Genomic DNA, 12,463 nt, shown 5'->3' with positions numbered 1-12,463 from the left:
CTTTTTTTACAAGCCTGAAAGAGATGTTCTTTCCATTCAATAGACACCTGTTCTCTTCCCTCTCTCCCTTTCCCCATCCAGCGATACACTTATATTTTCAGCTCAAAATCGAGGCTTGATGATCTTCAGTTTGCTCTCTAGTTTCCTTGAGGTCAGTGAAGCTCTGGAACCAGTTAGCCACATTACTTTTACCGTCCCATATAAACCTGTCCTCAGAACTACTTTGTCAGCTGTTAGTAAACAAATAAAGCTATTAGCTGAAAGTATGTGCAGATAAAAAGAGAACTCAACAGGCCTCAAATCATTCAATTTCATAGCTTATCCTCTAAGAACACAGAAACCATAACAAGCTTCTGAGAAGATGATCCAAGTAACACACTTTAGCACTCTAGCTTCCTCCATTTCTTCATCTTTTAAAACAAAAACAAAAACGAGCCAATGCTTTATTGTATAGGGATGTTTTGGGGAATTACCTTATTAGTGTTTGTGAAACAATTTAAACAATTTAAGACACTGGGATGAATGGCACTTTAGAAATACCAGAGGTACTATTTAAAAACTGCTAAAATCTCAATATGCTATAGATCAAGACACATCTTTCAATACTGTCAGCATTAACATTATGCAAAGTGCTTTGACTTATCTCATTTACTAAATGCTCAAAACACATCCCCCCCCCCAACCCCTCCACCTGAAATACGTACCTTGAGAAATATCCTCTACTGCTCTCCGAATACCTCTGTCAAATGCTCTTGCATCAGCAGGACTCTGAAATGTGAGGCCAAACTTTTTGTCATCAATCTTCCAGTGGTAAAAAGTAGGAGTAACTTTGTTGTAAACGAGGTCCTTCTTTAATGTGCATTCCAAGACCACCTTCCAGAAAGAAGACAGGAGGGAAAGATATCACTGACTCACATATCAAATTTGAGAATAAAATGTAGTCGTCCTGAATCACCTGAAAACATACATCATAAGAGCAGGTAAAAGTCTCTGCTTAAATTTCTTCCTGTTACAAGGACATAGTTTTAACTTTGTTTCCATTATGGCCAAATCATTCGCAAAGGGCTGCTGACAGGCGATATGGGTTAAGGACACTGCTTGTATTCCCAGTGAATCTTCCCAGCCCCAGAAGTATCTCCTACCCGCAGCAAGTACTTCTGTCAGTACAGACCTGCTAGATGCCCAGCAAATTAAATAGGCCGTATCCCAAAAAAAACATTATTGTGCTGATATCAAGTATTACTGTATCACTGGGATTTTTATTTGTAAAATTTTTGAGCCCTGGACTAACTTTACGCTGCTTTCAGGCAATATCAGCTTTCTCCCAGAAAGGCTACTACACAAGAGAAAATAATACAAGAGAATTGTTTTAAAAACTGAAATTAATCAAAACTAAAATATGTATTACTGCCTGTACCTAGACACGAATATATTTATGGCTCATGTTCAACTATAACAAAAACAGTAATTAGGAATAACTAACAACTATTTGGCTACAAAACCATTACAGGTATACATGCACATTCAGTTATGAAGCAAAGCTGCAATCTTCACACCATTTCCCCACTTTAAATTGGCTGGTTTTTTAAGATATATTTTCTTATTTAATTTACCTGCAAAAATGATTTTATGCAACATTGTTACATTGAATGTTTCTTGATTAAAAAAAAAAATCTAAGGTGAACAAGAAAGTGCGGAAGTGCATGTACTGATCCACTCCTGTTGCACTAGGTATAATAAAATGCAAAGCAAGGCAACCTGCATCTCTGTATTACTACCAGGTTCTGAAAACCTATACGGAGAGGTGAATGAGGAATTTTAATATTCTATCATTTCAACATTAATGTATTTTCAGAATTTTCATTTTTAATTTTGTTACACATGCAGCTCTTTGAGGGAAAAAGAAAAAAATTCTTTACAGCATGTGGAAAAGTGAGCTTGATTATAACCATAACTTAGGAAAAAATCTCCAAATTTTTTTAAAAAACAAACCACACCGTCTGTACTTAGATTATTCTTATACATCCTTTGTGTTCTTCCTCTCCATTCCTTGTCTAATTATTACCTAGGCAAAGAGGTTTTTTTCCTCCTGCCCTTCATTATTTATTCCCCCTACCCTACACCCCACCACTAATCATCTCGAGTTTTACTGCCTTTTAGCTCTGTTTCTAGAAGGATGACATTCTTTCCGCACACAAAGTCTTTCAGCATTATTTTTGTTACTCCACCCTGAATTCCCTAAATGGTAAACAATCTGTCGATACAACTGTGTACAAGAAAGCATAGGAAGGAATCTAACTACTTGCTGTAGATGCGCAAGAAAAGGTGCTGCAGCAAAAAAAAAGTATCCTTCTGCAGTTCTGAAGTGTATTAAAACATTCTTTGTTCCTTTTGATGATTTTAACTCCTTTTTAGGAGGAAGCAAGTTTAAAAATGAAGATTTCTCACATCACTGCGTTTTCTAGGTCTGTGAGCACTTTTTGGAGATCCCTACTATATTAAACACCAACTATTTTCACATTATATTTTGTGTGCAGTTTCATCCAAAGTATCAACAAAAACTACTGCAAGACTGATTTTACAGCATCTCAATGAAGACCTGCTCTCAAAGGAGTTAATCTAGATTACTTTATACTGAAAATTCATACCTGGATGACAAATATTTTTACAAGATGGTAACACTGGAGATAAACTATTGGAGTAAAACTGGAATAAACTCTAGTCATAGCAGCCATCCCACCACGTCTCTGTAATGCCAATAAAATCACAGCCCTGCAGGTGTGCGCACGTCTCTGACTCCTCTTTCTTTATTCTCCATGCTACATGGGTTTGCACAGAGGTATTTAAGTTGGGCCCCTGATGCAGCTGCCTTACTGGCTGGAGTGTCCGGAATTCCTTTGTGCTGCACTCCAGGTGCTCTCCTGCTGACCCTGATCCTTCTCCGGGCTCTGGGCAGCTATTGCTGGCACTGGCATCAAACTGGTAGGAGTGGGATGGACTGAGGTTCCCCTCCCCCGGCAACTTTTGTTTAAAGCACTCTTCAAACTGGCCTGGGGACCAAGCAGCGTGACCTGAGCACATTCCTGCTACAGAGCATGTGGCCCCAGTGCCACCGTGACCCCGTGACAGGATTATTATTCTATGTGTGATTTTTTTTTTTTCCAATTCAAAGAGTAAGATGATGTAAGGACTGTACTAGAGCCCATCAGAATCAATCTTTTATCAAACTTTAAAGCCAATTAAAAAAAAGAACGATAAATCTTTTTGAACTGCAGGTTTTTAGAAGGGAACAGTATTTATATTCAGTTTCAGCTTTGTATCTCTCCCTTTACACTATTACCTGTTCTTCAAAACAAAGATTTTAAACTTTGATTTGTCACTCCTGACTCACGATCCAAAAGATACTAGTCTTTTTTTTTTTTTTTTACCTTCAGTAAAAACTTGCATGGCAAAGGACTGGAGAAGAAAATAGAACAGAGAAGTCTACTAGACGTTTCATTCAAGAATGTAAAATTCACCAAAGCCTGGAAAAGCTTGAGCCTGATGTATGTTTAACACTACTGCTATTAAGATAGAAGAGAGCTACTGTAAACACAGTAAAAGAGAGCAGCAGACCTGACCAGGTTAGGAGGGAGCACAATTGTTCCAAGCAGACTGGCTGGAGCCAGATCTAGGAAGGCGAGTATAATAAAGGAGGAAACGTGTAATTATATCAAAGTCTTCACAAAATACCCTTACATTCCAACGCAGATCTAAACAACCTGAGCAAACTAGCAGGGAGCATTCCCTCTCCTAAATTAATTCAATGGTGACACCACTTTGATTTTCTTCTCAGATAACCAGGATGCTTTTTGTGAACCCCATGAGATGTTTTTAATAGCTCAGTACCGCACAAAAATTTTGGAAGTTCTACATGTAGCCTGAAGATGGATTGTAAAAGGGCTAACAGCAATCTAGCTCTCAGGTATATAAAGAAACAACAAGAACACCCACCCCCCATCCTCCCTCCAACAAGGAACTTCAATATTTTTGAGTCCCAAAGCATGTAATTTATACAACTGACTTACAGACTGAGATCTACAGTTCTAATTAAATGTCCACATATCCTATAAAATACATGGAGAGATCTGGCACGCTGCAATTGCAACGTGCTGTCAGAAGCAGTACCTGGAGAAGCAGCAACTCAAGGTACTTTACAAGAAACAATAAGAGAAGAGATAAAAGATCTCTCATTCTTTTTGAGTATAACCATTTAAAAGGCATCATCCATCAAATACCTCACCGATGGATGTCAAGTTGCTTTGGAGTAAGTTCCACCTTTCTACTGACACATAGGTTGAACAGTAATACTGGAATTATGTTTCCTACGTACTTCAGGTAAAGGCCACAGATACGAATTCCATTTGCTCTCTAACCTGAGGTATTTCAAAACCCATGCTTCCCTGTGTCCCAGAAAAGCACTTCAAGTTTCACGCTATAGGTTCTCCAGGGTAAAGGAATTTCTGTAGTTTTTCTGGAAGCTAAGCCAGTTAGCAAAATAAAGACTTACTGGCCAGAGGAAATAGAAATATAATCTAGTTATAAAGGTATTTTAACAGTGTGTAATGTGACTTGGGGGGGGGGGGAGGGGGAGGAGACTCCATTTGTAAGGATTACTTCCTTTTTTTGAGGAAGGTGGTGTTGCGTACTGTGAAATTTTGTCGTTAATTCATTACACTGTATCTCTTGCTTGTCAGTGCATTATTTGAAGTCCACAGAAATACACGCATCCATAGCCAACTTTTACTCCATTACGAGAGCACCACTGTCTTTACAGTGTTCTTCCTCGCAGCCTAAATCTGTACTTGTTAGTTAGCTGAGCTTTATTCAGTATACATTGGATAGATGCTCTTCCCAGCTGCATTTTTTCCACCTTTTATCCTGTGTTTTTGAGGGGCTGACTTCCAACAGCAACTTCCTAAAACTGCAGTAAGATCAAAATCTGCCCTGACAGACGGCGAGACAGATGGACACAGGACAGGACACACACAATAAAATGGGGGCAAAAAAAAAAAAAGAAGAGACAAACCAAAAAACCCCACGTTCAATGCAATAAAGGTTTGAAAAACATATTTGTCCTAACAGGAAGAGGAGCAGGTACATTTAAGCCTTCTACCAGAAGTGGAAACGAAACAAGGCTTGCGCAGGGGAAGCAGGAGAGCGAGTGCAAGCAGATCAGGACGCTGATGGCTGCCACATTTTCGTACGCGTGCGGGAGAAACATTAAACCAGCCTTCGGTTCTGAGCATTTTATTACCCTCAGATTCCAAAGGCAAAAGCTGTGAATGCCGAAAGTATTAAGAATTAAGAGAAAATTGTCAAGTATTTCGAAATGCAATTAAGCTCCTCAAAACCAGCCTCAATAAGGCTAAAAAAAGTTCTAAAAGGGAACTACTGCAAAGTGAGGAAGGAACTGCAGGTGCGCATAGCTGTGCGGGAACACAGGGTACTCTGCTAATAGCACTACGCCTCGCTGAAACAACTGAGTCAGCACAATTTCTATTTATATGCTCTCTTCCTACAACAGCCAGAGTCAAGGCAGAAAACTCAGCAGTCCCTGCCTCCAGGGAGAAATTGGTCTGCTTGAGGAAGAATCAGCAGTACGGTATAAGAAGTAATTCTACCTTTTAAGCTTACATAGGAGTTGTAAATTATCGGCAGAAAATAGTAAGTTCTCGATAAAGTCATTAAGATGGAGGTTTTGCGCTTTCCCCACTTCTTTTTGTTTCCACAGTAAGATACCCCCCACACACACACACCCCCCTTCAGAAACCTATTTGGCACAGAAGAAACCAAGTAAGCCAATTTTGTCTTCCGTAGACCTGCATATAGAAACAGCTGAGATCCTACAGCACAGGCTTCCTTCTGCGAGGCTAACTTTTGTGACGCTCTTTAAGACAAGTTTGTCACTAGTATTTTGTTTAACGTAGCTGCTAAACCAGATCAACTTTTGGACCTGTCAGCTTCATGCTTTCTTCCAATACAAAAGTTGTTTTCATGTGAAATGGCTACTTTTTGTCATAGCCAAATTCCACAACTAACTGAAGCATTACTGAGTAATTAATTCAGATTTTGTGTTTTTAAAAAGTTATCTCATTTTCCAACACTCCTGTTAAATACAGTTATCATTGGTGTATAAACAGGTTAACAAGATTTAAACTTAACCCTCCACTGGAAAAAAAACTGAATAGCAAGACGTTTCCCCAAATGGATGGAAATGTGCAATGAAAAAAAATATGTTTTAAAGTTTCTAAGAGATCAACATGCTTAATTCTAGAAACGCATAATATTACACCTAAAAACAAGTAATTGGCTCTTTAGGTATATAATCATTGATATGGATAAAAGCTCAGCATCAGCATTATACTGAGACTATGAATTTACTTTCTAGTCTAGAAGCAACAACAAGCAAATGTCTATTCTTAGGTCCTGTGTGGTTTTAATAGCAACACCAAACGGATGTAAATTGTTACCGTTTTATCCCTGAGTCGTTCTCCATGGATAAGAAAATCAGCACAGCTATTCTCTTCCTGGGGAATGACTTTGAAGACTGTGACACAGCTTAGTCCACCCCCTCCGAGTGGTAACCATCCACCACTTGAGTCATCCCGGGTCATCACCACAGCTCGCACTCGTGCATAACTATTACTGTAAGAGATGCAAAAGAAGAAATTAGTTTTTCCATAAATGCAAACCAGCTAAGTCTAGTTAAAAAAAAAACCAACCAACCAACCACACACAAACAAAACAAAACAAAATAAACCCACAATCAAGATCACGATAAGTAACGTCATGGAGGTTCAGTCACCACTTCCATAACAGTCAGCTAGAAGAAACCAATCTAAGAAGACCCCTAAAAAAGCCTTTTATGCCTTCATTAGGACTTCTCGGAGCTTATATGTAATTCCTTGTAAAGAAACTTAACCAGACAATATAGTTCCTCATAGTCAAAACCGATATTCTTCTAAAAAACTTTACAGTCAGTGACCTAGCTAGAGAGGGCTGGGGGGGGGGGCGGGGGGGGGGGGGGGGGGGGGGGGGGGGAAGAGTAAGAATCAGCTCCCGATTTATTTTCGACTAATCATGAAGCCAGTCAGCCACCATGAAATTGCACAGAAAAGAGAACAAGAAAGCAGAAAGAGGTCAGGCCTTCTGCCACTGAAATCTAAACAAGAACAGGCTTCTAGCCAGAAACCCCACTCCCCTTCGTCCCTCCCTCCCTCCTCCCCACGCACGCAGCCCGTCCTTTGCAAGGCTAGGTCAGGGCACACACGCTGTGGGGTTTGACAACAGAACCAGTTACAGCTACTTAAAACCTACTATTTGCAGCGTCTACTAGCTGGTTCTCTCCTGTCTTCGCAGTGTGTGGAAAATTACTTGCATTTTACAATTTAGCAGCTTTTTCCATCATTCAGCATTTTTATAAAATAAACAAATGGTTATCACTTCATCACTTAAAAGCCAAATTCCTTTTTCAGAGTCTCAGAAAAAGAGGTTTTGTTGATCTTTCTCTCTCTCAGCTTTTATTTATTTCTTTTAAATTAAATGACATGCTTTAATTTTGGTTACGAATTTGCTACTACATCAGTTGGACAACCCCATGGTTTACCAAGGAAGTTATAAGATCCTACATTCGAAGTATGATTTCCTGCACGAATATAATAGTACATGAATGAGTATTCCAACACTTTAAAAGAAATAAGCTTCACAATATCTTTTGCAACATATTTCTGGTTGAGGGTTTAAGTACTTATGCCAGTTAGCATTAGTGACATCAAATTTAAGGATTGAGCAGGAAATTAGAAGAGGACAAAGTTGCTCCTTCTGTACCAAATTATTTGTGATATAACCATTCACCAAACTGTTGTATTTTAAAAAAGATCGCTGCTTTCTCTCCCCCCCCAATGTCCCAAAATAAGCGAAGGTAGGCTTTTTTGCGTAATTAATATATTACGTTCTCACACACACATATGATTCACACATATGATTCACTTTTATATATATATATATACACACAGAATTTTGCTGCAAGCATCTAAAGCTTAAATACATAACGGTTTGCAAAATGGGAAATAAGACTATCCAATTTTAGTTTACAGGCAAGTGAATTTCTTTGTAGAGACTTTGCTTGCCCCCCCTCCCCCCAGCAAAAAAACCAGCCTCCTCCTCCCCCTAAACCTCATAGTTAAAATGACAGTTCAGTCAGTGTTTCTCACCGTTTCTGTACCAACATCTTTTAGTAACTCCTCCCACACAGCAGACAAATATTATCAAGAAAAATCCAATCCTTCACTGTATGCATCTATCAATTCTAATATCTGCAAATAAAAATGGCTATATTTTGGTGCTTAATAATACTGAAAGTTGAATCATTCATTGGTCTCTATCACTGTATTTCACTCAGAGATAAGTTCAGATTGTAGTTGTACACTTAAGACACAGGTAGTCATTTGTCTCTTGTTCCTCTCAGATGAGGAGCCTTTTCTGACCAACTGAGGACACCAGGACTGTCCTCTGAAACAGTGAGAAACAGGATGCACTACCTGGTTAAACCTACACACTCTCTTTGCTGTTCTCCATTCAAGCAAACCACAAATTTAGCTTTAAAGTTATTCATTCTATAAATTTCATTGTAGATCTGAATTAGAGCTTCCTTTTGTATACCAACAGATTGCAGCAAGAATTCGGTTAAGCATCATTTCGAGATATCACAGGATTTCACTCAGGCTACATGAGAAAACTTGAACTAAACCAGATTAATTCGTCTTTTTTTTTAAATAGAAGTTTACACTCCACATCCATTTTCTTTTCAAGAATGGCAAAGGAGAAGCAAAGATGGATGATACATATCATACCTCAATGGCTTAGCTACTTCCATTTGTCAGAAGTCTTCTGTCAGTGTTGAGCTTTTTTCCCCCCTTCCCTACACTGAGACGCCTACTCTGGTCTACTTAAATCATGTTCTACTTCCATATTTTCTATTCTTTATACTGTTTTAAGCAATACTTATCCTTTCAAATATTTCAGAAACTACTTTCAAAAACACTGCATTCGTGAAGAGCAAAAATGAGCGTCCCCAACAGGTAATATTTAATGAATAACCTCTTAAATGAAAACAAAACAGTTTTTCCAACCACCCTCCCTGTAAATTAACTAGACAAATTCATTACTGTACTTGCAATAAAGCCAAAGACTATGAAGAGATTGCTTAGTTTTGTGTTGTTGTTTGGTTTTGAATATTATTTTTCACATTTTAAAGGAACTCACAATTGGTAATGACAGCTATTTTTAGTAAGAGTACAAAGCTGGTGTGCAATTAGCCACAAAGGAGCAGCAGGACTTAGAACGATTTCCATTTCCAGAATCCTCTGCAAACAAAACAGCATCTGCCTGTCACACTACTGGTGCTGCTGAAGCCACCTAGATCTCTTGCATCTCTGTAAGTGTTACAGCCCCAGCTACTTAGGGGAATTTTAGAACAAATTGCTAAAATGCCGGTGTAGTTTAGCTGTGGGAAAGAGGACAAACAAGGTGCCACTACTAGGCGTCACCTACTCTTGCACGTTTAGCAGCTCTATCAGGAATACCTGAATAAAAGAAAACACAACAAAAATGGAAATCAGTTAAATATTGCTCTTATGAAACCTTTTACTAGAGATACCACAAGCACATGAAACGTACCGTGAAGAGCAGCACTGCAACAACAGGCCCAAACCTACTGTACCACATCCTGCCTTTCCTGAGACCCCCTGATTTTGGTTGTAGCCACTGGAAACTCTTGAGGCAGAGCAAGGTTTACAGGAAAAGCCAAATGGGATTCTGTCCATAGGAGCACTCTGCTTCCCAAGGGCCAGTGCTGAGCATCAGGGAAGACTGGGGACAACCACACCGGAATCCAAGACTAATTCCTAACAATTATGGAAATGGATCTTCTCTCTAACAGACGAGTGCCTCAGGTAAGGAAATGAGAGTACGGTATTCTCATGTGATTACAGCGCGTTATAAATTTTAATGAAGTAGGTAAAAAAAAAAAGTTATCTAGCAAGTGATTTTCCCCTAGTAGTTAAGAGCTACTGAAGAGTACAGCACATGTCGGAACTGCATACCTACTAAACTTGAAAGGAAGTCATTTTAAGATAGCATAGCATATTGTGTAAAGTTTCATACTGAAAATATTAGCAAATGAAGATGACTCTTGTACCAAAATCAAAAGCTGGAGTGGGGTGAACTAAAAAGCCTGCGAAAGCATGAGGGGGCAGAACCAAAGGGCTACAAACCCCAAGTGGACAGGAAAGATAAAAGTTATGGTCCTTGCCTGCTATCAACTTTATTTTTAAGAACATCAAGCACTAAAATCTGACCACAGGTTTTAAAAGCTCTCCAAACACTGTGTGTTTTTATCCTTGTAATGCTCTTGGGCCCAAACTGACTTATGACCTGGATGACCAAATGGTCGTTCAAGCCCAGGAGACCTTCCACTGACCTCCACAGGCCGGGACCTTCAGCTCAGCAACTCATGAACAATTCTCTTTCTGGTGGCTGGGGGGAGGGACATAATTGTAATTTTGTCACTATGTTTGGTTTTTTTTTATAAAAACAAATAAATTCTTTTGATAATTTGAGGTATTTCTTATGTGTAATATCAAGCCAATTAAAGATACCAAATGTTATTACAACATTTGTCCGTCCTTCCATTAACGATCCAAAAGAGAATGAAGGTTAAGAATTTTCTGCCAAAATATTTTTCCCAGAGAAAAGGGGAAGAGACGTTGAGGGAGGAGGGTAAAAAAAAAAAAAAAAAAAAAAAGGCAGCTATCTTGTTGCATTACATTTATTTTAATCCAATTTCAACAGTATGCAAATCTTCCCTCTCCTAGATTCCTATTAAGCATTACCATGCTTTTATTTGTATTGCATCTTGCACATTTCTGTTTTCATACAGGACTGAAAAATAGTAACAGTGAACTCAGAAATGTTTGATAAGACAATTAAGCTGCAATTACAAATTGTTTTTCAGTACTATAGAGCTACCACCATCAACGTCAAGAAACCTGGATCTTCAAGTGGAATTATAGACTGAACCATACAAGAAACTGACCACTCCTTAGCTTTGGTAAAAGTATATAGCATTATGGTTTCTCTCAAAGCTGGAAAGCAGATTTGCAGAAAAGGACCTCAGGTTTCAGGTGGACACCAAGTTCAACATGAGCCAGCAATGTGCCCTTGAGACAAAGGCGGCCACAAGTATCTCGGGCTGCATTAGGAGAAGCGTTGCCAGCAGGTTGAGGGACATGATCCTTCCCCTCTACTCAGCAGTGGTGAGGGCACACCTGGAGTGCTGTGTCCAGTGCTGGGCTCCCCAATACAAGAGAGAGGTGGAGCTACTGGAGGGAGTCCAGCAAAGGCCACTAAGAGAGTTATGGGACTGGAGCATCTGTCTTATGGCTGAGAGAGCTGGGGCTGTTTAGCCTGGAGAAGAGAAGACTTGGGGGTATCTTATCAACATATATAAATACCTGAAGGGAGGGTGCTAAGAGGATGGAGCCAGGCTCTTTTCAGTGGTGCCCCGTGATGGGACCAGAGCAATGGGCACAAACTGAACCACAGGAGGTTCCACTGGAACATCAGGAACCACTTTTTCACCATGAGGATGCCTGAGCACCGACACAGGTTGCCCAGAGAAGTTGTGGAGTCTCCGTCCTTGGAGATATTTGAAAGCCACATGGACATGGTCCTGGGCAACCTGCTCTAGATGTCCACCCCCCTCCTTGAGCAGGGGGTGTGGATAAGACGACCTCCAGAGGTCCCTTCCAACCTCAATTATTCTGTGATTCTTTTATTTATTTCATCTTGTATTTCAAAGCACAGCAATTTCAATAAAATACAACTTTATAAATATAATGAATACGGGTTAATTTATGAGAATTCATGATACTTTGAAGTAAGAGTTGTCACTGTGCACAACTGCTATTTAAACACTTCTGACAAGGCAAAGGAAAAAAACCCCATCATTCTGAATTCTGAAAAATCGTGACACACTCTGCTATGAAATTACACTGTATTTGCTGGCACGCAAGCAGCAGCTCCAGGCTGATCTCCGAATGTGAACTGGTCATGGATCAAGGCTCTTTACCTTTGACTGGTACTTTACACACGTACTTTAACCCCTCCAACTCCTGGTGCAATATCCTTAAGTGTTTGTAGCCTCACCCAAAAAGCATACACAAACCACACTTGGCTTTTTATGGTTCTTACTATCCAAACAGCTTAGCAGAAGATTTTACAATTCCCAGCTAGACAAGTGTCCATGAGTATGTGCATGCCTGGAGTACCAAAAGGTAATACCAAACCACTGAGCTAAAGTCTTTTACTTGCCGATAATATTTGTTGAGTATTGACTCAATTTAGGAAAAAAAAAAAATAT

General features: G+C 39.4%; 1 protein-coding gene across 1 annotated transcript in view; it reads right to left on the bottom strand.

The window, feature by feature from the left end:
* SPRED1 (sprouty related EVH1 domain containing 1) overlaps nucleotides 1–12,463 on the bottom strand; it is a 62,749-nt gene that overhangs the window by 20,802 nt on the left and 29,484 nt on the right. The window contains exons 2-3 of the mRNA XM_054200003.1: nucleotides 6,513–6,687; nucleotides 705–873 (exon numbers count right to left, since the gene is read on the bottom strand). Of these exons, the coding sequence (XP_054055978.1) occupies nucleotides 705–873; nucleotides 6,513–6,687 (344 nt within the window). The remainder of the gene's footprint in view (nucleotides 1–704; nucleotides 874–6,512; nucleotides 6,688–12,463) is intronic.

The sequence above is a fragment of the Rissa tridactyla genome, chromosome 4, assembly GCF_028500815.1.
Source record: "Rissa tridactyla isolate bRisTri1 chromosome 4, bRisTri1.patW.cur.20221130, whole genome shotgun sequence".
In the NCBI taxonomy this organism is placed as follows: Eukaryota; Metazoa; Chordata; class Aves; order Charadriiformes; family Laridae; genus Rissa; species Rissa tridactyla.
Note: the sequence above shows the minus strand (reverse complement) of the source record. Positions and strands in the feature narration are given on the sequence as shown.